This window comes from Grammomys surdaster, unplaced genomic scaffold (assembly GCF_004785775.1).
Source record: "Grammomys surdaster isolate TR1022 unplaced genomic scaffold, NIH_TR_1.0 126612, whole genome shotgun sequence".
NCBI classification, from domain to species: Eukaryota; Metazoa; Chordata; class Mammalia; order Rodentia; family Muridae; genus Grammomys; species Grammomys surdaster.
The window spans coordinates 1,374,464-1,395,787 of NW_021621401.1; the positions used below are offsets into that span (position 1 = coordinate 1,374,464).

General features: G+C 52.2%; 4 protein-coding genes across 6 annotated transcripts in view; 1 reads left to right on the plus strand and 3 right to left on the minus strand.

The window, feature by feature from the left end:
* Window positions 1-2,940, minus strand: part of Caskin1 (CASK interacting protein 1) — a 19,089-nt gene extending 16,149 nt beyond the window's left edge. For both annotated transcript variants that reach the window (XM_028760859.1, XM_028760858.1), the window contains exon 1: window positions 2,847-2,940. In XM_028760859.1, coding sequence (XP_028616692.1) covers window positions 2,847-2,940 — 94 coding nt within the window. The remainder of the gene's footprint in view (window positions 1-2,846) is intronic.
* Window positions 2,941-12,159: 9,219 nt separating this feature from the next.
* Mlst8 (MTOR associated protein, LST8 homolog) lies at window positions 12,160-17,736 on the plus strand. Of its 2 annotated transcripts, none has more exons than XM_028760818.1 (9): window positions 12,160-12,282; window positions 12,823-12,961; window positions 13,115-13,166; window positions 13,250-13,412; window positions 13,754-13,829; window positions 13,921-14,073; window positions 14,829-14,953; window positions 15,068-15,231; window positions 15,327-17,736. In XM_028760818.1, exons 2-9 carry the CDS (start codon window positions 12,833-12,835, stop codon window positions 15,443-15,445), a joined length of 981 nt encoding a protein of 326 aa, XP_028616651.1. In that variant the 5' UTR covers window positions 12,160-12,282; window positions 12,823-12,832; the 3' UTR covers window positions 15,446-17,736. The 2 variants fall into 2 exon arrangements, with proteins under 2 accessions (XP_028616651.1, XP_028616652.1); XM_028760819.1 differs by lacking the exon at window positions 12,160-12,282 and adding an exon at window positions 12,613-12,728 and having other exon boundaries at window positions 12,804-12,961.
* Bricd5 (BRICHOS domain containing 5) lies at window positions 15,818-18,279 on the minus strand. Its single transcript, XM_028760821.1, has 5 exons — window positions 17,024-18,279; window positions 16,699-16,854; window positions 16,525-16,626; window positions 16,122-16,275; window positions 15,818-16,025 (listed from the first exon to the last, which is right to left on the minus strand). Exons 1-5 carry the CDS (start codon window positions 17,255-17,257, stop codon window positions 15,931-15,933), a joined length of 741 nt encoding a protein of 246 aa, XP_028616654.1. The 5' UTR covers window positions 17,258-18,279; the 3' UTR covers window positions 15,818-15,930.
* A 100-nt stretch (window positions 18,280-18,379) lies between these two features.
* Window positions 18,380-20,931, minus strand: Pgp (phosphoglycolate phosphatase). Its single transcript, XM_028760820.1, has 2 exons — window positions 20,292-20,931; window positions 18,380-20,199 (listed from the first exon to the last, which is right to left on the minus strand). Exons 1-2 carry the CDS (start codon window positions 20,929-20,931, stop codon window positions 19,874-19,876), a joined length of 966 nt encoding a protein of 321 aa, XP_028616653.1. The 3' UTR covers window positions 18,380-19,873.
* Window positions 20,932-21,324: the final 393 nt, after the last annotated feature.

Here is a 21,324-nt window from a genome sequence, read left to right on the forward strand (position 1 = left end):
CCAAGGATACAAATGTATAGCACCACAGGGAGCCAAGGATACAAATGTATAGTACCACAGGGAGGAGAGCAGTGTAAACTGTCTGAAGGACAGTTTAGGATCTCTGGGCACCTGCAGGAGATACTGAAGAAGATGTAGGCCCGATGTCCATCCCTCAGCAGGACAGGCTCTGAGAATGAACTGGAAGCCAAAGACAGCTGAGGAGGCCTGAGAACTGAGGAGGGGGCAAGTGGTGGCCAGGCTGACAGCCTCAGGAGCCCCTTTCCCTTTTTAGTAGGTTTTTGCATCAATCCAGGATACAGACATGGTATGCAGCTTCACGGCAGACAACTTACTTAGCATTTGTGAAGCCCTGGATATCATCCCCAGCTCCATACACAAAGAGTCCACAAACCTAACTCCTATTTCTTGTGACCCCAGACCTCAAGCTGTTCTTCAGAGACCAGTCTAAGGTCAGATCCAAACTTCAAGTTGGAAGGGAATTTAAAAACAAGCAAACAAACACTCAGATCTCACTATGTTGCTCTGGCTAGCCTGAAACTCAATAAGTAGACCGAAGTAGCCTAGAACTCACAGAGATCCTTCTGACTCTGCCTCCAAAGTGCTAGGATTAAAGGTGTGTGCCACGTAGCCTGCTGGAAGGGAATTCTTAATGGGCCAAGATGTGTGTGTGTGTGTGTGTGTGTGTGTGTGTGACTCCTCTGGGAATTTCTACGGGGTGTCATCAGCCTGCCTTGGGGAGGGAGGCTAGGCCACAAAACTAGACAAGGATCCCACACCAGCAGCAGAAGGGCAGCCGCTTAACATCCTCCTTCCAAAGTTGTCTCTCTTCCCCTTAAAGACGACTGCTAAGGAAGCATGCACGCACAGGCTCCCTTGGAGGTGAGGTGGGGGCTAACAGGGCCATGGGTAGGGAGGGAAGAGCTGGGCCCCCAAAAGGACCCAAGAACAAGACTGTGGGAAAATCTCTATGCTGGACTGGAGAACACATTCTCTTTCTTGTTTTGCTTTTGATTTCGAGACAGGGTCTCTAGAAGTCACTATGCAGAAGACCAAGCTGGCCTTGAACTCACAGGGATCTGCCTGTCTCTGCCTCCCAATTGCTAGGATTAAAGGCATGTATCATTAAGACTGGCTGGTGGGGGAGGGGGAGTGAGGGGGACATACTCTCGAGGATACTTATGGACACCCCTCACCCCATGGCCCAAACTCCAGCTGTACTTTGCTAAATCAAAATACATCTTACTCCAAAGCAGGCCAGTGTTGCCATGACAACTGAGCTAATTCATGGAGGGATTTCTCTGTCTGATTTATTACACCGCCCCTCTGACTCAGAGAGTACAGACAGAAGGGGCACGACAGGTGCCTCTGCTGAGTCCGCATCAGTCAGAGGCAGAGGTAGGGACCCAGGCAGAGATGACAACCCTCTCATCTATCCATGATGGCCAAAATGGAAGGGAAGAGGATCTCCATATTTGTGGTTCCCACTGGCTGTCAGCTCCGTTAGCATTTACTGAACTGGAAGTAAGTGTCTCCTCTCATCAGTCCCTTCTTACTGCTTTCATGATGCTGTGGGATGGCAGGGACCACAGCTGTTCCATTCTACAGACAAGGCCATTAGGGCCTAGAAAGTCAGTATGACCAAGGACACAAGGCCACTAGGTGGAAAGCTGTGCCTTCCTCTCTTCCATCTGCCTCTCCCTAAGAAGCTCTTCCACTCAGCCCTGAGGCCCTAACGCCAGCTCTAGCAAGTGGAACTTCCCAGGCAGTCTGTGTGCCCTGGAGGCACCAATGTCCTTCCTCCAACAGCAAAGTGGACAGGAGCCACTCCAGACAGTCCCGTGTCTCAGCAGCCCCCTGGAGAAACGGGACTCCCCTCCCCCCAGCTTACATGCAGCTTATGACGGTGGGTTGGGAGTGAAGGCACTCAGGTCCCGTGTGTTGACCTGCACTGCCTACACAGGTGCCCTGACACACTGACACCACGGTCATACGTGCGCAGCTGCACACTTGGCTAGCACACACACACACACACTCACACGCCCATCCATCCATCTCCAGAGGCCCCTAGGGAGGCTCTAGGATGAGCAGGGTTGAGAGCTAGACTCAAAGCTCAGAGCTCCTAGGCCTTCCCTGGACCCCCAGGGCACAAGCTAGGGAAGGCATGGGAGCTCCTTTACAGATCCTTGGCCCTTTTTCCCAGCAGAAAAGCCAGGGACGACCAAGGTCTGTAGAAGATTGCAAGAGCCTACGGTCCTTATCCCCCAGGCTGTCCCTGCCTGAAGCCCAGCCTGCCCCAGGGCTGGGCGACCTTGGGCGCCTGTGTTTCACTCCTTCATCAGTAAATGGCCCCCACTGGCCATGCCTGGGCAGCCACACCCCCAGCGTGGTCCTTCCCCCAACCCCTTTCCCTGCAAAGCGTGTTATTAAACATAGGGTGGGGAAGAGGTCTGACAGAGATTGTTAGCCTCAGGTCGCCCCTCACTGCAAGGGCCCCTCCCTCTCTCTACAGTGTCTCTGGGGGTGGGGGGGATCCGCCTCGCCCTTAAAAGCACAAGTAGAAACCATCAGCCTGCAGCCTGGAAAGGGAGGGGACTCGAGGGAGGATGTGATCGCCGGCGGCCTCAGGGACGGTGGGTGCCGCAGGTGCCCGCAGGGGGCTGGGCGGACAGTCCGGCGCTCGTTGCCGCCCCTCCTCCAGAGCTGGGGCGAGAAGGGGGGCAGCGGACCAAGGGTCTGAGCGCTCCTGGCCCCGCCCCACCCCGGGAGACCCACGGCATCCCTTCCTCGCCCTGCACCTCGGCGGTGTGGGCCCCGCCCGCGCCCCGCGCGCCCCCCGCACTCACTGGCCTTCCCCGGCCGCGGCCTCTGCAGCAGCCTCTGCGCGGTCCCCACGTCCTCCGCCTTCACTGCCTGCACCAGCTCCTGCTCCTTCCCCATGGCGCCGCCGGGCCCGCAGCGACGCGGCGCTCGGTGCTCTCGGCCGCTCAGACGCAGCGGCGGCTCGGCGTCTGCGATCGCATCCTTTCCAGCCCGCGCTCCCTGCGTCGCCCGCCGCCCAGCGCCCTCCGTGGGTTCGGGTTCGGGCTCGGGCTGGGGTTTCGGGCTCGAACTGGGGCTGGGGCTCCGACGCGGAGGGACGGATAGCGCGTCACGGGCGGGGGGCGGCCCAGGGGCGGGAGCCGGCGGCGGCGGCGGGCACCGGGTGGCGCGCCGCGTCTGAGCCGCCTCCCGGACGCCTGGGTCCGCTCCCGCGGCCGCTGACCTCCGTCAGCCCGCGCCGGCCGCGCGCCCGGCCCCGAGGCTCCGCCCCCGCATTGGCCCTCCCCCACACGCCCGACGCCCCCTCCCCACGTTTGGGTGCGCGGGTCAGGCTAGGCCTCTGCGGACAGCGGGCAACGGAGGACGACCGCCAGGGAGGGACAGAGGACGGTGCGCAGGGGTGCTGACCACCGAGCACCGACACGGCGGCGACGCAAGGCTAAACCTAGGAGAGGTTTCTCGAGGCTGCGGGACCTGAGGGGGAGGGACTCGGAGGCAGTGGGCGGGCGGGAAGCCGGGCACAAGTGCCACCGGTGCCGGCCCTCCAGAGGCTGTCAGACATTTCTGGCCCGTGATTCCTGTGGGAGGTGTTGAGAGATTGCGAAGAGGAATCTCCCAATAATGAATTCGGTGTCAGGGAACCCGTACCCCTCCTCCCCCCCAACTACACCTTCTTCCCTGACAGACTCTGGCTTCTCTCCACAACAATGCAGGATGACAGTTCTTCGAGGACAGCCTGGAAGGGAGTTTGACTTCGACACTCTCATCATCTACTTGGATGTAACTGTCTATATCCACCAAGAAGGAACTTCCATCTTCAGCACCAATGAAGGCCCAGCCTTGTCCAGAACCTTCTAGTCTAGCCCAACCTAAGCAATCTCCTAGCCACAGGTTCCCGGTCAGGATGTCTCTGCTTGACCAACATCTCACCTTTCTCCTGCCTGCCTGAAGGCTAGGGCTGCTCCCAGCCTCTTATTTTGCCTGCAGCATTGTGAACACGCAGCAGTTGAGCTGCATGTCTTGGGTAAGGTTCTGCTCCCTCAGCTTCCGTATTTACAAGCAGAAGCGGAGAGCACCAGAAAACCCAGCAAAACTCTGGAGAGAATTCGGCGAGGGTTCACATATGCACAACCAATACATTATGCTTGTAGCCTTGGACCGTGGAGCAGATCCAGGAGGTCAGGGAAGGGGAAGCATCATGTACAGGGGGTTCCAGGATCGTGGAATTCTGATCTTGACCGAGTCTCTCATAAGGCTAAGGGAATGAGCCTAGGTCTTCTGATATGTGCTAGGCTCTCAGAAGAGGTCTCTAAATGCAAAAATCCTTCCTTTGGTCCATTAGAGTGACTGATTCCTGGTTAGTTCACAAGGTCAAGTGCTGTGCTGGCCATTTGGGATAAGGTTGAACTTACTGTCCCCATTTTACAGATTGAAAAAAAACAACAGCCAAGGACTAGAAATGCTTTGCATTCCTGTAGGTCCCTGGGTCTCCAGGTTATAGGTCTGGACTTGGAACCTACTCCTGTCTTAGGTCTTCCTTACTCTGGTTATATTGTCCTGAACTGTTCACTCTGTCTTTCTGAGTCTCTTATCTACCCTCCCTGTCAAAGGTGGGTAAACAATGTGTCCCCTTCATCTACACTAGGGTTCATTGTGAAGTTGTTCACACAGTTAATCCAGGATATAGTAAATGTCCAGTAAAGGGCTGCTGCAAATATTGTGATGTCCCTGGACTTCGCTACAGGGGTTCCAACTGTGTTTGATTCATCTTCACATGATACAGTGTCAAGCACACAGGAAGCACTACAAAAATAAGTAAATATATAAAAAGAAAACAGCTATTATTATGACTATTACTGCTGTGTTTGGAACTTATAAGAGAAATCATCTTTGTGGGACCTGGGGCAAAAATACAAACAGAAACCCACTCACCAAATGCCTGTTTCAAAGTTGTAAATTACACTAGTAACCTGATAAAATATGTTCTAACCTCCCACCTTAACAAATATGCATTCACCAAGACCTGAAAGGGCACATTTAAATTTAGAATTCTCGATCTACTTTAGGGTAATGAACTGGTCCTTGCTTATAGCTCTTGTATTCCTGTTCTCTGTCCAGCTTGAGATCGTGTCTACTCCATAAACAGGCACCCTTGAGCTACTCCTCAAACTGGGTATGAGCATCCCACTGGGTAGCCCACCCAGGAAGAGGGATGTACAGACATAGGAAATTGACTAGATCATTTTGGACAGGAAATCTGAGCATCTCCAGTTAAATATGCACCTTGTGGTCTTGAAGGGACATCTGGGCTGTAGGTGGGTGTTTGGATTCAGTGATTTTTTACCTTAAAGGGTGGATGGTGGCAAGAGGAAAGCCATAGGCTTCCCTTGATGTGTCAGGCTAGAGCCCAGAGTGGGCCCAGAAGACTAAGGTCAGACACTGCTGACTTGGGTGGACAAGTTCCTTGGTGCTCAGATGCTTCGCCTGTAAAATGGGACCTCAGCTATGCCCTGGGGGCTGATGGGAAGGTCTGAAGGTATAGAAAGATGTTTATCTGCCTAGATTCCCTTCCCCAACTGCCTAAGGAAGAGGGCAACATAGCAGGCAGATATTTACCTCTACTGGGGCAAAGGATGCAGATCTGTGGGACTGGGGCAGCCCTCCAGAATGTTAGCCCTCTGAAGAAGATACTGGGAGGAGGGGCCGCTGAGCCAGCAGAATTGCTGAGCTGATGGCAGCTTCACTGCAGCCCTGACTGGCTTTCTTCCCGGATGCTTAGCTGCCGCCAGCCAGCCCGCAGCCCCTGCCTCTGCCTACCAGCTGTGTACCTGCTTAGGGCATCCCCCAAGCACTAGTGCCAGCTCCTCATGTATACAATGGTGATGTTGAACGTGCCTTCTCATGGGCTGCTGGAAGCATGTATCAGCTGTCATTTTTGTGGATGCCACCTCTGTAAAGTGCTACACCTGTGAGTAGTGCTTCACAAAGGTTCAAAGGCAGCATGCTCGAGATTCCTTCTGCCCCACGGAGATGCTGAGGCTGCTCAGAATGCTCACGGCCACGCCCAGTTTAACAACTATCTCTGGGTTGGACCATCTGCAGCAACCCAGCCTTTAGTTCCTAGCTCCACCCAGAATCCCAAAGCTCAGGTCACAGGTGACACACATCTGGCCACTCTTCTCCTTTTTTCTTGGATCCTATCATGGTTGATACTGATTCAGACATTCTTCTGAGTCTGGCTCTCCTGTCCCATCCAGCTCAGGACTCACCAAAGCTGCCTCTGAACCTTCAGTGAGGCTACCTTTGGGGAGCTTATGGTTCAGGAAGATAAGCAAGGTATATGAAGTATGAGATCCCTGAGGAACAGTCTCCTCAGCTGGCCAGAAAGGTTGAGATCAGGAGAGAATGGGGTCTGGATTGCAACTGGACCAAACTGGGATCCACCATCTTCCAGTCATGAACCTTCAATGAATTCTATAACTCTGAACCTGTTTTCTGACAAGATGTCCCAAGATGGGGACAGATCCTCTTGAGTGAAGTCGTTGCAAGAATGCTAAAATGATGTAATGAAACCCTCGTGATGTTTTGGCAGTTCCTCAAAAAGTTGAAAATAGAGGACTGGAGAAATTACTCAGTAGCTGAAGACATAACTCCATTCCTAAGATAGTTCCAAGACAGCCAGGCAGTGTTTGTCCACACCTTTGATCCCAGCACTCAGGAGGCAGAGGCAGGCAGATCTCTGGATTCAAGGCCAGCCTGGTCTACAGAGTGAGTTCTAGGGCAGCAATCCCTACTTGAAAAACAAAACCAAATAGTCCCAAGGTAAATGAAAACACATATGCAAACAAATGCTTGTATATCAACCTTTATAGCAGCACTATCTCATAATGGTTGGAAAGAAGGAAATAACTCAGATCTCCATGATCAGTAGGTAAATAAAATGAAGTCTGTGCATACAACAGGAATGACATAGTGACCCACACTAAGGAACGAAACCGAATGACCCTTGAAAACATTACGTAGAGAAACAAGATACAAAAGGCTATAAATTTGTGATTCCGTTGATATGAAATGCCCAGCAGAGGCCGATACACGGAGGCAGGAAGATTAATGGTTTCCATGATCTGGGCTTGGGAGAGTAGAGAGTAACTGCCTGGTCTCTTGGGGAGGGTGGGAACATCTGGTAGCTATATAGAGGTAGTGGTTGCACAGTGTTGATGCACTAAGTGTTGTTTTGCCAGTGAATTGATTTGTTTTAAAGTAGTACTGGATCTCATTATGAATCCAAGTAGTGCTGGCCTTGAACTCATGATTCTCCTGATTCAGCTTCCCAAGTGCCAGGATTACAAATGCAACATATTGACTAAATTGTTTATTCTGTTGTTGTTGTTGTTTTTTTTTTTTTTTTTTTTTTTGGTTTTTTGAAACAGGGTTTCTCTGTATAGCCCAGACTGGCCTGGAACTCAGAAATCCGCCTGCCTCTGCCTCCCAAGTGCTGGGATTAAAGGCGTGCGCCACCACCTCCCGGCTGTTTGCTCTGTTTTATTTGTATTTCTGGGCTGGCCTAGAATGTGTCAGGCGGGTTCTGTACCACTGATTTGCATCCCTGGCAATTTAAATGGCCAATTTGGGGACTGAGGAGATGGTTCATCAGTTAATGTGCAATTTCTGATTTTGTAGAGGACCTGAGTTCAGTTCCCAGCACCCATATCAGGCAGCTTAGAAGCATCTGTAACCCCCAGCTCTAGGGAAGCACATTCCCTCTCCTGGCTCTGAAGGTACCTGCATGCATGTATGCATGCTAACATGTTCACACACATACTTATAAATAAAAACAAACCTTTAATAAAGGGGTAATCTTATGCTGTGTGAGTCTCATCTGAAGCAGTGCCCCACAAAGAATAAGTTCATGAAATCAACGGAAAGGTGCTAAAAGCCAAGAGTTGGGTAGAAGCAGAGGTGGAGGGAAGACCATTCTAAGCACAGGGTTAGACCTAAGTGTAGCTAAGGTAAAGTGAGAGACCACCACTGCTGAGCCAGTGGCCTAGGGTGGGGGGAGGGGTGGCAGTCAGGCAGAGGCAGGGGCTAGACCCAAAAGGTTTCTGGGACCCCTGAAGGCTCTTGTGGGTTAGTAAGGCCAGATTTCAGTTTGTAAATGACCATACAAGCACATCTGTGATTCCAGCACTTGAGAGGTAGAGGCAGAGGAGAGGGTCAAGGTCATCTTTGTTTATGGAACAAGTTCCAATCAGCCTAGGTGAAGTTACATGAAGAAGAAGAGGAGGAGGAGGAGGTTGTAGCAAGTGGGTTGACTGTTAAATGGGGACTAGAACAGGGCTTAAAAGGATGTGAGGAAGCCAAGCATGGTGGCACACACCTTCAATCCCAGCACTCAGGAGGCAGAGGCAGGCAGATCTCTGGGTTCGTAGCCAGACTGGTCTACAAATCAAGTCTAGAATAGCCAGGGTTACACAAAGAAACCCTGCCTTGAAAAACCAAAAAAACAACCAACCAAAAAACCACGGGAAGAGGTGGGTGGTGAAATCTGGAAATTGGTGGCTGAGAAGGGCAAGGAAGAAGGATGTACTCGATGAGACCTAGCTATAGCCTGGAGTCAGACACTTCATAGAGGGGCAACTCGTCAGCGAGGAGTTACCTTAGGCCTGGACGGTGGCGTCCTCTTTATGGCATTTGTGTGCCATATGTAACAGAAGGCTGGCTGTACTTTCAAGAGCCTGGGAGCTGGAGATGAGGGTGGCCAGACACCAGGGTAAAGATGTCATGGGAAGCCACAGAGCCTCTATGACAAGGTCAAGAAAAAAGAGGTCCAGAGGGGTATGGGGACAGGAAGAGAGACTACTTAGGTAGATGCGGTACTGGTACTGGGCATAAGGAGGAGATGATATTTTTCTGTGAACCACAGTACACAAGGGTCAAGATGTGGAAAGAAAGTATCAACCAAGTTTGACAGATTAAGCTGCACAGTGGCCTTGAGGAATTTCTCCAGAGAGCTGAGGGGGAGGTGGGAAGTGAGGCCTTTTGAAGGAGAGAGAGTTTTAGCTGTAAGGAGAGTATTGAAATTTTGTGTGTGTGTGTGTGTGTGTGTGTGTGTGTGTGTGTGTGTGTGTGTCTGCTAAACTGCTATGGGGGAAGCTGGAGCTGGCATTGAAACTCGAATGGTAGAAGTATTTGCCTAGCATGTGCAAAGCCCTGAGTTAGATTCCCCAACACTGTATAAAACTGGGTGTAGTGACAGGCACCTGTAGTCTCAGTACTCAGGAGATGGAGAGGGGACCTGAAGTGCAAGGTCATCCTTGGCTACACTGTAAATCTGAAGTCACTGTAGGTTACCAAAGAAATTCCTGACTGAAAAAAAAAAGAAACAAAAACACACCAAGGAGGGTGGTGGTGCTCATACCTTTAATCCCAGCACTTGGGAGATAAAGGCAGGCAGGTCAGCCTGGTCAACCAAACCAAAAATCCATAAACATGCTAAGGAGGTAAAAACAGGGACTGTGGGAAGGTATAGGAAGAGGCATGTCTATGACCAGGAACCTGGTGCATGGACAAGAGAATTGGCCTTGGCCAAGTTGCTGGACTCACCCTCTCTGTGGCTAGTGGGGAAGGGGTTGCAGCCCCATCTGTAGGTGCAGTGGGAAGAGATCATGAGAAAGCAAGACAACTTTGTAGAGTTGGCAGAGAGGTAATAAAAATGGAGGCATGATAGTAGAATCGTCACCAAAGAGACCAGAGAGACTTCACCCAGCAACTGACGGGAACAGATGTAGAGTCCCATAGCCAAACATTAGGGGGAGCTGAGAATCCTGCAGAGGAAGGGGAGGAAGGATTAGAAGAACCAAAGAGGTTAGGGACACCACAAGAACACAGTCCACTGACGGGGACTCATGGGGGCTCGTAGATCAGGGAGCTTGTAGGGTCTGACCTAGGTCCTCTGCATATAAGGTATGGCTGAGCAGCTTGGTGTTCTGGAATCGTAACAGTGAGGGCCGGGGGACCCTTTTCCTCCTGCTGGGTTGCCTCTTCCAGCTTTGATGTGATAGCATGCGCCTGGTCTTATTGTAGCTTGTTGTGCTGTGTTTGGTTGATGTCTCTGGGAGGCCTGCTCTTTCCTGAGGGGAGGTAGAAGGGAGGGGAGATCTGGGGGAGAGAGGAGATGGAAGAAGAGACTTGGGGGAAGGGAGGGAAGGGAAACTGCTGTCGGGATGCAATATATGAGAGAATAATATTTATATTCCACAGGTATAATGAAATATAATTTGCTGTTCTTGAAGCTTAGGTATGTCCAGGAGTCAAGTAGTGGCAGGAATGGTATGGAAGTAGCCAACGGGCTTCTGATTGGATTTAAGGCCAGCTCCATTAAAGGAAATACATGCTTGGTACTGTTAACCTGGCCAAGAACCTATGGTAGGGGAGCCCATGGGCTCCAGGGGCCAACTAAGTAATGTTTTTCTACTCGATGGATACAGGATCAAGCTACTTTCTAAATTTGCATCTGCATACCCATAGATTAGCTGCTCTCTCAGACTCATCGGAGACGTTTCTTTGTGTAGTGGCTGATGATTAACAGAAACTAGGACTAACCCAAGTGAAGAGAATAAGTACCAGCGGTGCTCAGTCACAAGGGGGACATCTATACCACAACCCACCTCAAAGCTACCGGGCCTCCATAGAAGGTCCTTCATGAAGAAGAGGCTGCAGAAGGGGTATGAGGAGATTAGGAAGCGGGAATGAATCTGGAAGGATTTAGGGATGTGGAGTGTGAACACATATGATCAAAACATGTTATACAAAATTCTCACTTGGGGGCTGGAGAGACGGATGGTTAAGAGCACTGGTTGTTTTTCCAAAGGACCTGGGTTCAATTCCCAGCACCCACATGGCAGCTCACAACTGTCTTCAACTCCAGTTCCAGGGAATCTGACACCCTCACACCAATGTACATAAGATAAAATAAGTTATATATAAAAAATTCCCAATTGATAAAAACATTTTTAAAAAAAATCATTAGATTGTATAAGATCAAATACATTATAGTGTTGTCTTTTAAGAAACAAAGCAAACTTATATTCCACAGATATGATGAAATATAATTTGAAACAAACAAACAAACAAACAAACAAAAACAACAACAACAAAAAAGAAAAAGTCGGGCGGTGGTGGCGCACACCTTTAATCCCAGCACTTGGGAGGCAGAGGCAGGAGGATTTCTGAGTTCGAGGCCAGCCTGGTCTACAGAGTGAGTTCCAGGACAGCCAGGGCTACACAGAGAAACCCTGTCTCAAAAAACCAAAAAAAAAAAAAAAAGCAAAAAAAAACCCCCCAAAACGAAATATAATTTGCTATTCTTGAGTCAGAGGCTCTACACCTGCTCTGATCAATACATTATTCATAGTTCCATGAAGCAGTTGAGTGCTTGTAATGTATCTAGTCTAAATTGAGACTTCTCACAAGAACATGATGCACACTATATTCCAAAGTTTAAAATAAAAAAGCACAAAATATTTATGTTGAATGTGTTAAATAATATTTTTATATATTGCGTTAAATAAAAAGTATTATTAAAAAATTTAAAAATGGAGGCATGAGAGTCTGCAGTTTTAAACGGGTTTCTAGGCTAACCTATGTGCCCTCAGTATCAGGCTGGGGCTGGACAGGTCTGAAAGAGCCTGGACTAGGGTTACCAGATATACAAATAGAAGTACAGAATGGCCACTCGCATTTGAACTTCTTGAGAAAAAGTAATTCTTTTAGTACAATGTTTGAGATATGCTTATACTAAAAAAGAAAAAAAGAATTAAAGAAAGAAGGAAAAGAAAGGAAAAGAAAAGAAAAAAATGGTTTTTTTATCTGTAAGTTTTGTATTTACCTAGAAATTCCAGCTTGGTTGGAAGGGTAGGGGATTGGGTATGTCTGCGGGAGGTGGAGGGACAATGACAGTGTAATTCCTTCTGGGAGTCAATCCAGGAAAATAGGCAGCAGTACCATTGCTGTAGTTCCCAGTGAGTTCAAAGTCGCGACTGACGGTCACTCCGCGTACGATCACTTCTAGGGTTCTTCGTCTCAGAAATCGGGTATCCCTGTCAACTCCCCCACTCCCCGGACCCATGGTCTCGCCCGGTGTTACTATCGATAACTCTACACTCGGCCCGGCTTCTATCGACTCGCTCCTCTTTCGTCTCGCCGCCCTGGACTAAGGCAGAGTGCAGAGCGTGTGTTAAGGTATGGGGGCCGCGGGACGAGGGCTGCGTACCGACCGCTGGGTGGCTAGGAGAGTGTGGTCAGGGTAATCAGGCCGGTAGGACAGAGCCAGGGCGGTGTGCAGAGCACTGGGGAACGCGGGGGTCCTGCCAGACAGCGCCCCCACCCATCCGATCCCAGTGCCGGCCCGCTACGCATGCTCAGCAGCAGCAGCAGTGCCCGGCTTTCCCTAGTCGCCCTGCGCATGCGTTGCCTACCCTTGCGGCAGACGGCGCCCCAGTGATTGCCCTCTGCGTGTGACTGCCTCCTGCTGGCTGCTGTCGAGGCGGCGTCTCCAAGCTTGCGGGTGAAGCTGAAAGAACAACTCAGCGGGAAGCAAAGGAGTTGTGATTGTCAGCGTGACCCTGAACACTCTCATTTTTCTTATCTTTAAAGTGATGGTAATACCGGTTCACTGTAGTGTACAGGTTGTTATACGTACATCTTTCTCTCCAAATGTTTTGACCTTTGGACCTTACTTATCAGCTTTTGGCCCAGTGCAGGTCTCCTTTTTCCCCCCAGCCATCAAACAATGAATACCACCCCAGGCACAGTGGGCAGTGACCCTGTCATCTTAGCAACTGCAGGCTATGACCACACGGTGCGCTTTTGGCAGGCTCACAGTGGAATCTGCACTCGAACGGTGCAGCATCAGGACTCTGTATCCTCCGCTTGGGAGCAGGGTGGTGCTGGCCAGGGTTAAGTATGAATGGTGCGTGCTTGGTAAACTCAGGCCAGGTGGTGGAGGTCTTGATGGCCTTGTGGCCCCAAGGCTTCCCTCTCCAGGGCTCTCTATTATCCTTAACAAGCTCAGCAGGTGAATGCGTTGGAGATCACACCAGACCGAAGCATGATTGCTGCTGCAGGTACCTGAGATTCTCGACCTCTGACCCTTTACTGGTGGCAGTGTTACCTGGCACTCATGCATCAGTTCACCCTGTGTCCCTAGGTTACCAACATATCCGCATGTATGATCTCAACTCCAATAACCCCAACCCCATCATCAGTTACGATGGAGTCAATAAGAACATCGCCTCAGTGGGCTTTCACGAGGATGGCCGCTGGATGTACACAGGCGGGGAGGACTGCACAGCTCGGATCTGGGACCTCAGGTGGTGTTGTGTGCTGGGCCGGAGAGGATGGCTGCCTGGGGAGGGGGCAGGCCAGGGCATTGTCTTTGAGGAGGCTATTCTACAGACTAAGCAAGGGGGTTTGAGTGGGTGGTAGAGGAAAGGTGGACAGCAGAATGGAATTCCATTAGAGGGCCAACTTCACCTCGAGGCTAGGGGCCGGACTTTCACTGACCTCACACTGTCACCTGTGGGGAAAGAGCTAAACTTCACAAGTGTTTCTCCTAAAGTAGAAGCAACTCCTATGAACAGAGAATGGGGGCTTTTGGTGGGGACACAGATAGCATACATTAGATGCCATGTGTAACCTTAACTCCCCACAGGTCCCGGAACCTACAGTGTCAGCGTATCTTCCAGGTGAATGCACCCATTAATTGCGTGTGTCTGCATCCCAACCAGGTGAGGAACACTCATGGGGCCAAGAAACCAGGGTGTGTGGGGGGATTAGCGGACAGGGGTACTGCTACATCTCACCTCCACTACATCCCAGGCAGAACTCATTGTGGGTGACCAGAGCGGTGCTATCCACATCTGGGACCTGAAGACAGACCACAATGAGCAGCTGATCCCCGAGCCTGAGTTCTCTATCACGTCTGCCCACATTGACCCGGATGCCAGCTACATGGCAGCAGTCAATAGTGCCGTGAGTGCTGGGAGCGGCTACAGGGGCATCTCAGCACCAGCCCTTTATCTTCTGCAGATGAGTTGATTCCCTGGTTCTCTCTCAGGCCCTGCTGAGCTTCTACCCAGCTCCCAAAGTCAGGCACCTATCTGGGTACCACACCTGATGTTCACCTTGCTGTCTGCCATAGCCCCACCCATCAGACTAGGCACCTCAACCAGTATTTCTCAGGGCCAGTTATTTCTCCTTTCATGCTCCAGTCCATGGCTTTGATCTTCCTTGACACTGATAAGCTTCTCTGTGGCCTTCCTGGGCTGCCTGATGTGTTCCCCTTCCACCATAGACATATCCTTTAGTCTTCCTGGCGGGCTGCACTGTTCTGAGACCGTAAGCTCCTTCTCAGGGACTGCAGATGCTTCAGTTTGGTCCCTGCTCTCCTCTCCAGTCTCATATTCTCCCGTTAAATCCCAGAATATCCTATGTTCCGTGTCTCTGCACTCCTTCCTCAGCCTTGGGATGTCACATTATCTGGGTACCCCTCCGTACCGCCTCCCCTCCTGCACATCATAGTTGGCTAGCAGCAGCCTGTGGGAAACTTGTGTTTTGAGTCCTTGGCTAATATGGCCTCCTGCTTTTGGCTGGCTGGACATGGTTCCTTGTTGGGGTTAATTTCCTATGGACATGACCAGGATGCCTCTGGCCTTCCTGCCTTGGCCCAGGTGTCCCGAAGCCATACTGAGGGCCTTGGTTTTGAATGACTGCCTCCTGTCCTATAGGGAAACTGCTATGTCTGGAATCTGACAGGGGGCATTGGTGACGAGGTGACTCAGCTCATCCCGAAGACCAAGATCCCAGCCCATACGCGCTACGCCCTGCAATGCCGCTTCAGCCCTGACTCCACGTGCGTGTAGGGCCCTGGGGGAGAGGGAAATCGACGAGCTGGGGGCATGACCTGCTGTGTGGTAAGTAGACATGGGCAGTGGTAGCTACTGAGACATCTCGTGTCCCACCCCAGGCTTCTCGCCACCTGTTCAGCTGACCAGACATGTAAAATCTGGAGGACATCCAACTTCTCCCTGATGACAGAGCTCAGCATCAAAAGTAGTAACCCTGGAGAGTCGTCCCGTGGCTGGATGTGGGGCTGTGCCTTCTCAGGGGATTCCCAGTATATCGTCACAGGTGAGCCCCGCCCTCCTTTCTCCCCCATGTTGCCAAGTCCTCTAGAGAGGCCATTCACCGCTGCTAGCTCCCTTCTGCCTGACCTCTCCTTGCAGCTTCTTCAGACAACCTGGCCCGGCTCTGGTGTGTAGAGACTGGAGAAATCAAGAGAGAGTATGGTGGCCACCAGAAAGCTGTCGTCTGCTTGGCCTTCAATGACAGTGTGCTGGGCTAGACTCGGCCCCTTGAGGCTGGATTGGGCAATCAGGACTGCCTGGTATATTGGCTCTAAGAGGATGTACCTGTACAATGGCTAAGTTTGACTCTCAGGTCAGCCTCTGCATGTCAGCATGTCAGGCCAGTTGGACCTGACCAGACCACCCCTGGCCCCTCTTGGGCAACCTAGACTTCTGCCCTGGGACTCTCTCCATGCCCAGTTTGTCGTCAGAAAGTCCACTAAGCCACACTACATGTGCCTGGACTGGGAGTCTTTTCTCCCTTTAGAGAGACTAGACCTAGAGGGCTTGGGACTGTTGAGAAGATCGGAAGTCGATGCCTGTATCCCAGGTATGTTACCCCCACTTGCTTCAGAAAATTACCATTATGGCCAGGCAATCTGGGTTTATTTATCCTTACTGTCAGCTGCCTTCCATAGGTACTGGTGACCTGGCCAGCTTGCTGACCTGTGGGACCAAAGGCCGGGAGGGCTTGGTAGGGGTCTTAGTCTGGGAGGTAATAAAAGCAGACAGACACACAGATGTTGCTCGGAAAGCAGATGTCAATGCAGAGGTAGATCAGCCGCTGTCTCTGGGGCCCTGGGGAGAAGGGAACTTCATGAATCCCAAGGGCCCTCTACCCAGTACTGTCCTGCAGGAGCCATAGGCCTCTTCACCCGACCTACCCCAACTTACCCTCTGCCCAGCGGGCCCAGTAGATGGGCGTGTCTGCACAAAGGTGTTGCACTGAAGCTCCCACTTGGGTAGGGTCCACAGTATGGCTTCCCAAAACTGCCAGCAGTTCCTGGGCATAGTGGGTGTCCTGGCCAGGCACATGTGACTCTTGGACCTGCAAAAAGACTCTGGTAGGCCACCGTATAGTACTTCCTTGCTCCTGGTTGGGTAGGGTATTCATGCCCACCCCAGCCTGATAGCCATTCCACCTGCCCTTGTCAACAGCCTTAGTCAGGGGAAGATAGAGCTTTCTGTTCCCCTGAAACCAGAGCCTTGGCTGGCCCAGCTGGGTTGTACAGAGGACCTTTTGTTTATCCTCTGGCCTTGGGGGTTTGTGGGTGGCAAGCCAAGTAGTACTGCTCACCCTGGAAGTGTTCAGCAGCAGCTGCAGGGTCTTCCAATCTTGGGCTCCCATCAGACGGAGGAAGCAGGCCTGGTGCTCTGCAGGGCGGTAACAGATGTAGCCCTAGGGGAGCAGATAGGTAAGTCGAGGCCACCCCTAACACCTTCACTCTTACCCCCCCCAAAGCCCACTCACACTTTGCCCGTCGAACAGCACGGCCCAGCTGTGGTTGCTTTGAAATGGAGTCACCACAATGGTCGCCATGTTCTGAGCCAGGTCCACTAGAGTGGTTTGGTTGGGCCAGGGTACCCTGGAGCTTGGGAAGGTCTTTCGGAGCATCTGCAGCAACGGCTAAGGGGTATTTTGGGATTCAGCCTTAACCTACGTTTCCATCCTTCTGGTTCTCTTACTATCTGCTCAAGGCTGGTCTTTAGACCGGACCCCATGCAAGAGCTGACACGTACTGGCCTTCCTGCCCTTTTACCACTCTCTATATCCCCAGGCTTGAAGAGGTGCTTACCTTGGGAGGGCTGTACATGAAACCAAGAAGCCCTCCAGCCATAGCCCCTGCAGTGAGCAGTGTCAGCAGCAACAGCAGACCTGCTGCTCTCCAGCCCCTATGGCAGGGTTTAGTCTTCACCTGAGGGCACAGTACTGGATGTGTGGCTTCTGACTTAGAGACTTGGGAGCCGACTTGCTCAGGGAAAGGGCTGAGAATTGTACGTGGTGACATTCCTGTCTCCTTCTTTGGCATCCTTGGGTTCTTGTCTTGGGGGTGGTAGAGACACTTACCTCAACAGGCTTGGACCCCAGGGTCTCAGTGTGGAAGTGCTCTTGCTTCATGCTGCAGCCCCTGCTGACAGTGCACTGATTGTCTGCAGCCCCTTGGAGGAGTCAGCCAGGGAAACCTCTGGATGCCTTTGATGAATCAAACTGTATCCTCCCCTCCCAACCCCACTGTTTCCTTCCCAGCCAGTATCTGATATCCTGTCTCAGAGCCAGGACAACCCTCTCCCCCACTTGTGATTGCTGGTCACCAGGTTTGTCACTGGACTCTTGGCTTGTGCAGAACATGGGGTCTTAAGAGTGTGAGAGCCAGCCCTGAAGCAGAACTGGCTAGGTCTTGGCTAGGATGATTTTTGCCTAGTTGGGCAGATTGTTTTCTTGGTGTCCATTACCTCCGGACTCCTGAAGCAGACACAGGAACCATAAATAAATGTATCCGAACCATCAGTATGAGGCTAATTGATTTATTTCCTTCCCCTCCACCCCCCTTGGTTTTTCGAGACAGGGTTTCTCTGTGTAGCCCCAGTTGTCCTGGAACTTACTCTGTAGACCAGGCTGGCCTTGAACTCAAAAATCCGTCTGTCTCTGCCTCCCAAATACTGGGATTAAAGCCGTGCGCCACCACTGCCTGGCTAGCTAATTGCTTTCTTACCTTCCCTTACAAACTCCCAAGCTTCTTTCAAGACCCCATTAGTATCATATGGGGCTGTTGATATTTCCATGTGCATGACCATGTTTCAGGCTGGCCCATAGACAAGCAGCTTGCTCCACATTAAGTAAGGTTAAGCTGACCTCTGTTCCCCAGTATGTTGTTTTTCTAATCTTGCTCTATTGTCTTGGTCCCTTATCTAGCTATGTGACAGTGGCTCTGCTGTACACACATCCACAGTATTTAACCTAGTGGCTTTATGCCACATACTTCCTGTTTCTTTAGGACCTGTTCCTTACAGGCAGGGAGGGGCTGCAGTGGCCATGCCCACTGTGAATGATTTTGGAGTTGGAATCCCAGCCTGGCTTCAGTCCTGCCTTGCTCCCACCCACAGCTAGACAGCTGCTACTGGAAGAAATTAGAGGAAGGCAGACCTAATCATTGTGGGTTTGAGAGTTTAATGTGCATTCGAGATCACACAATGAGACAAGCTGGAAATGTCACACACACAGGTTTTCCAGTGTCTGCCCAGAGTAGGGCATCCCTGGCTGACCATCTGCCAAGCCTGGTCATTATCCAGACTCACAGAGAATCAGCACCACCAATGTCACAGGCACTACTGCCATTGTGTTCATCTATGGCACCATTCTATTCCCACCCCTGACCTCTGAGCAGCTTAGGGCATGGGATATCTTTATTGCTCTAGAATTTGGAGAACAGGTGAAGTGCTGTGGCCATGAGTAGCCACTTGGTACAGGGCAAAGTGCCAGAAAGGAGTCAGCCAAAGGGAACAACTTCCCGGGTGTGGCCCATGAATGCTTCCCAGTCTGCTCAGCATACTGCTAAAGGTCAGGGACTTTAAGAGCAGAGGAAAAGGCCAGAGATGTTGAGAAGCCAACTGGTTGGTAGGCCTTATGGCTGACCACCAACAAGGAAGTTCAAGATTAGAGATAGGTGGTTCCAAGGAGCACCAACACTTAACCCATCCAGAACTGAAAGGGACCTGGACAAGAGGGGCTTAGAGACTTAACTTCTACCTAGAGGACACTGGGAAAAAAGACAATCCCTGGCTTGGACATTGGCTATGCTGCTGACTGGGCTGTGAGATCTTTTCAGCAGGGTTTACCCTTGAGACAGAGCACAACGATTAATCCACACAGTTAAGATCCAGTTCCACACTTGACAATGTCGTTCACTAGTTTGAAAAAAAAAAAAATCAACACTGTTCTGAGCTCCCTGTGGAGCAGCATGGAGTTCAGGCCAGGCATTCCATACCCACTTGGCTGCTCAGCAGGCCACACTTAAGACACCTGGGTTTAAGTTCACACAAGACAGTCAAAGTTTAGCTGGGCTGCTACTGTGCATGAGGGTCTGTAGTGCTGGGCTCTGAAACAGAACAGACAATTGTGATGTCAAAGTGGTTTTCAATGAAGCAGAGTGAGCGGAGGTTGTCAAGGGCAGCATCCAAACCCCAACAGAGTGCCCCCACCTGGGAGCGGCTCCCTGCAGGACCACCCCGCAGGTGAGGAACCGGGATGCAGTATCAGGCACCTCTGCTGCATGATCACATTAGGAGAAACCCCAGTTTTTGGTTTTCGTGTCACTTAAGAGCCCTTTTTTTACTCTCTGCCCATCTTAGGGCCTGATACCTGATTACATTTCAGTCTCAGCAACAGGGCCTGAGGTTACCTGAATGTTGGGCACGTGATATGCCCACCCCATAATGCCTTCCAAGCTTAAAAGTGCATCTTAAAATATAATTCTCTGTAAACAACCCCCCCAACGTTTACTTACAAGATTAACTACTGCCTTTGCTTATTAGCTTCAGTTAACCTGCAGCCACCTAACTGAGCAATTCCTAAGCCCCATCTATTAATTTAGGTAGCTGATTTTTACTTTTTTTTTTTTATTCCAGAGATTAAAGACACTAGATCTTTAACCTTGAAGGGCAGGCAAGAGGTCGGCTATGCTGTCAACATAGAAGTCAGGGACCATTTTCTTCTTGAACATGCAGTCACTTTCCTGATTGCTCTTCACATCCTCAAGACTGGAGACTCCGGTGAGGGTCAGGATAGTCTTCAGGCTACAGGTGGAGCCCAGGAGGATGTCTGTGTCCAGGCGGTCTCCCACCATGACGGTGCGCTCCGGGTTGATACCATACTCCTGGGACACGCAGTCGAAGATGAAGCGGCTAGGTTTCCCGATGATGTCCGCCTGGCGCTGGGCGGCCATCTCCACGGCTCGCACCAGACAGCCGGTACCTGCAGAGCGAGGGAGGGAAGGGGACGCTGGGGTAAGAGGACACGGAAGGGCTGGGCCCGCCCTCCAACCTCCAGCCCCTAGGCGCACGGACCCGCAATGAAACGGCCATTCTCTAGCGGGAGCCGGTTGTCCATGTTGGTGCCCACGAGCAGACAGTCGGGCTGCTGTAGGTACCGCACGGCCTTGGTGAGCTTCATGTAGCTGAAGTGTGGGTCGAAGCCCACCACTACCGCGCGCACGTCGGGTTCGAGCGGCACGGCTAGCCAGTCGCTTGGGCCATCGCCGTGAAGCACGTCCGGGCCCACGCCCACGCTAGTGACACCCACGGCCTCCAGCTCGGCGGCTAAGGCCGGGCTGCCCAGCACGTAGGCCTTGGGGTCCGGCACGCCGGCCAGGCGTTGGCGCAGATAGAGCGCGCTGCAGTAGGCCGTGCCGAAGACCTCGAGGCCTGCTTCGGGCCCCACCGGGCCGCCGAAACCCAAGCGCCTTAGCTTCTCCGCGTAGGCCGTGCGAGTCTTGCTGCTGTTGTTGGTGATGAAGCCCAGTCGCTTGCCGCGGGCCCGCAGCGCCCGCAGAGTCTCCGGCGCGCCGGGCACGGCCGTCTCGCCGCGCCACAGCACGCCATCGCAGTCGAACAGCAGCGTGTCCACGTCGGCCAGCAGCAACTTGGCCCGCTCGGCGCTCAGCCGCACGCAGCGGACTTCGTCGCCGCCGGCCTCCGCCTCCGCCATGGCCGACCGCTGACCGCTACCGCCACCCGCCGCTGCCGCCGCCGCCACTACCACCACCGGCCGCTCCTCGCAGCCGCCCGCCGCGGCGCCCGCCCCGCCTCCGGGACGCTCATTGGCCCCGCTCCTCGCGCGCACCGCCCATTGGCCCCTGCTTGCGCCAATCCATCTCCGTTTCCCGCGAGCAGCGAGGCGCACAGCGGCAACCGACCCGAGCAGGCGCGCGGAGGCGGCAGCCATTGGCTGGCTAGTCCAGCTACACCAATAATTGGCTGGCAGAGCGCCAACCGGCAAGGGTCGAGTCTACGCCGCGGAAAAGCTTCGGGGCGCGAATAGCACGGGACGTACGGCGGCTGTTCGTGGATGGCCACGGGACAGCTCGCTCATTGGAAACTG

Coding starts and splice junctions, on each gene's coding strand:
- Mlst8 (XM_028760818.1), top strand. CDS start 12,833: ATGAATACCACCCCAGGCACAGTGGGCAGTGACCCTGTCATCTTAGCA. Junction 12,962..13,114: donor CGGTGCAGCATCAGGACTCT/GTATCCTCCGCT, acceptor TAACAAGCTCAG/CAGGTGAATGCGTTGGAGAT. Junction 15,232..15,326: donor TTCCCAGTATATCGTCACAG/GTGAGCCCCGCC, acceptor CTCTCCTTGCAG/CTTCTTCAGACAACCTGGCC.
- Bricd5 (XM_028760821.1), bottom strand. CDS start 17,257: ATGCCAAAGAAGGAGACAGGAATGTCACCACGTACAATTCTCAGCCCT. Junction 16,627..16,698: donor TGCTGTTCGACGGGCAAAGT/GTGAGTGGGCTT, acceptor CTGCTCCCCTAG/GGCTACATCTGTTACCGCCC. Junction 16,026..16,121: donor CTGGGCCCGCTGGGCAGAGG/GTAAGTTGGGGT, acceptor CCTTCTCCCCAG/GGCCCCAGAGACAGCGGCTG.
- Pgp (XM_028760820.1), bottom strand. CDS start 20,931: ATGGCGGAGGCGGAGGCCGGCGGCGACGAAGTCCGCTGCGTGCGGCTG. Junction 20,200..20,291: donor GAATGGCCGTTTCATTGCGG/GTCCGTGCGCCT, acceptor CTCGCTCTGCAG/GTACCGGCTGTCTGGTGCGA.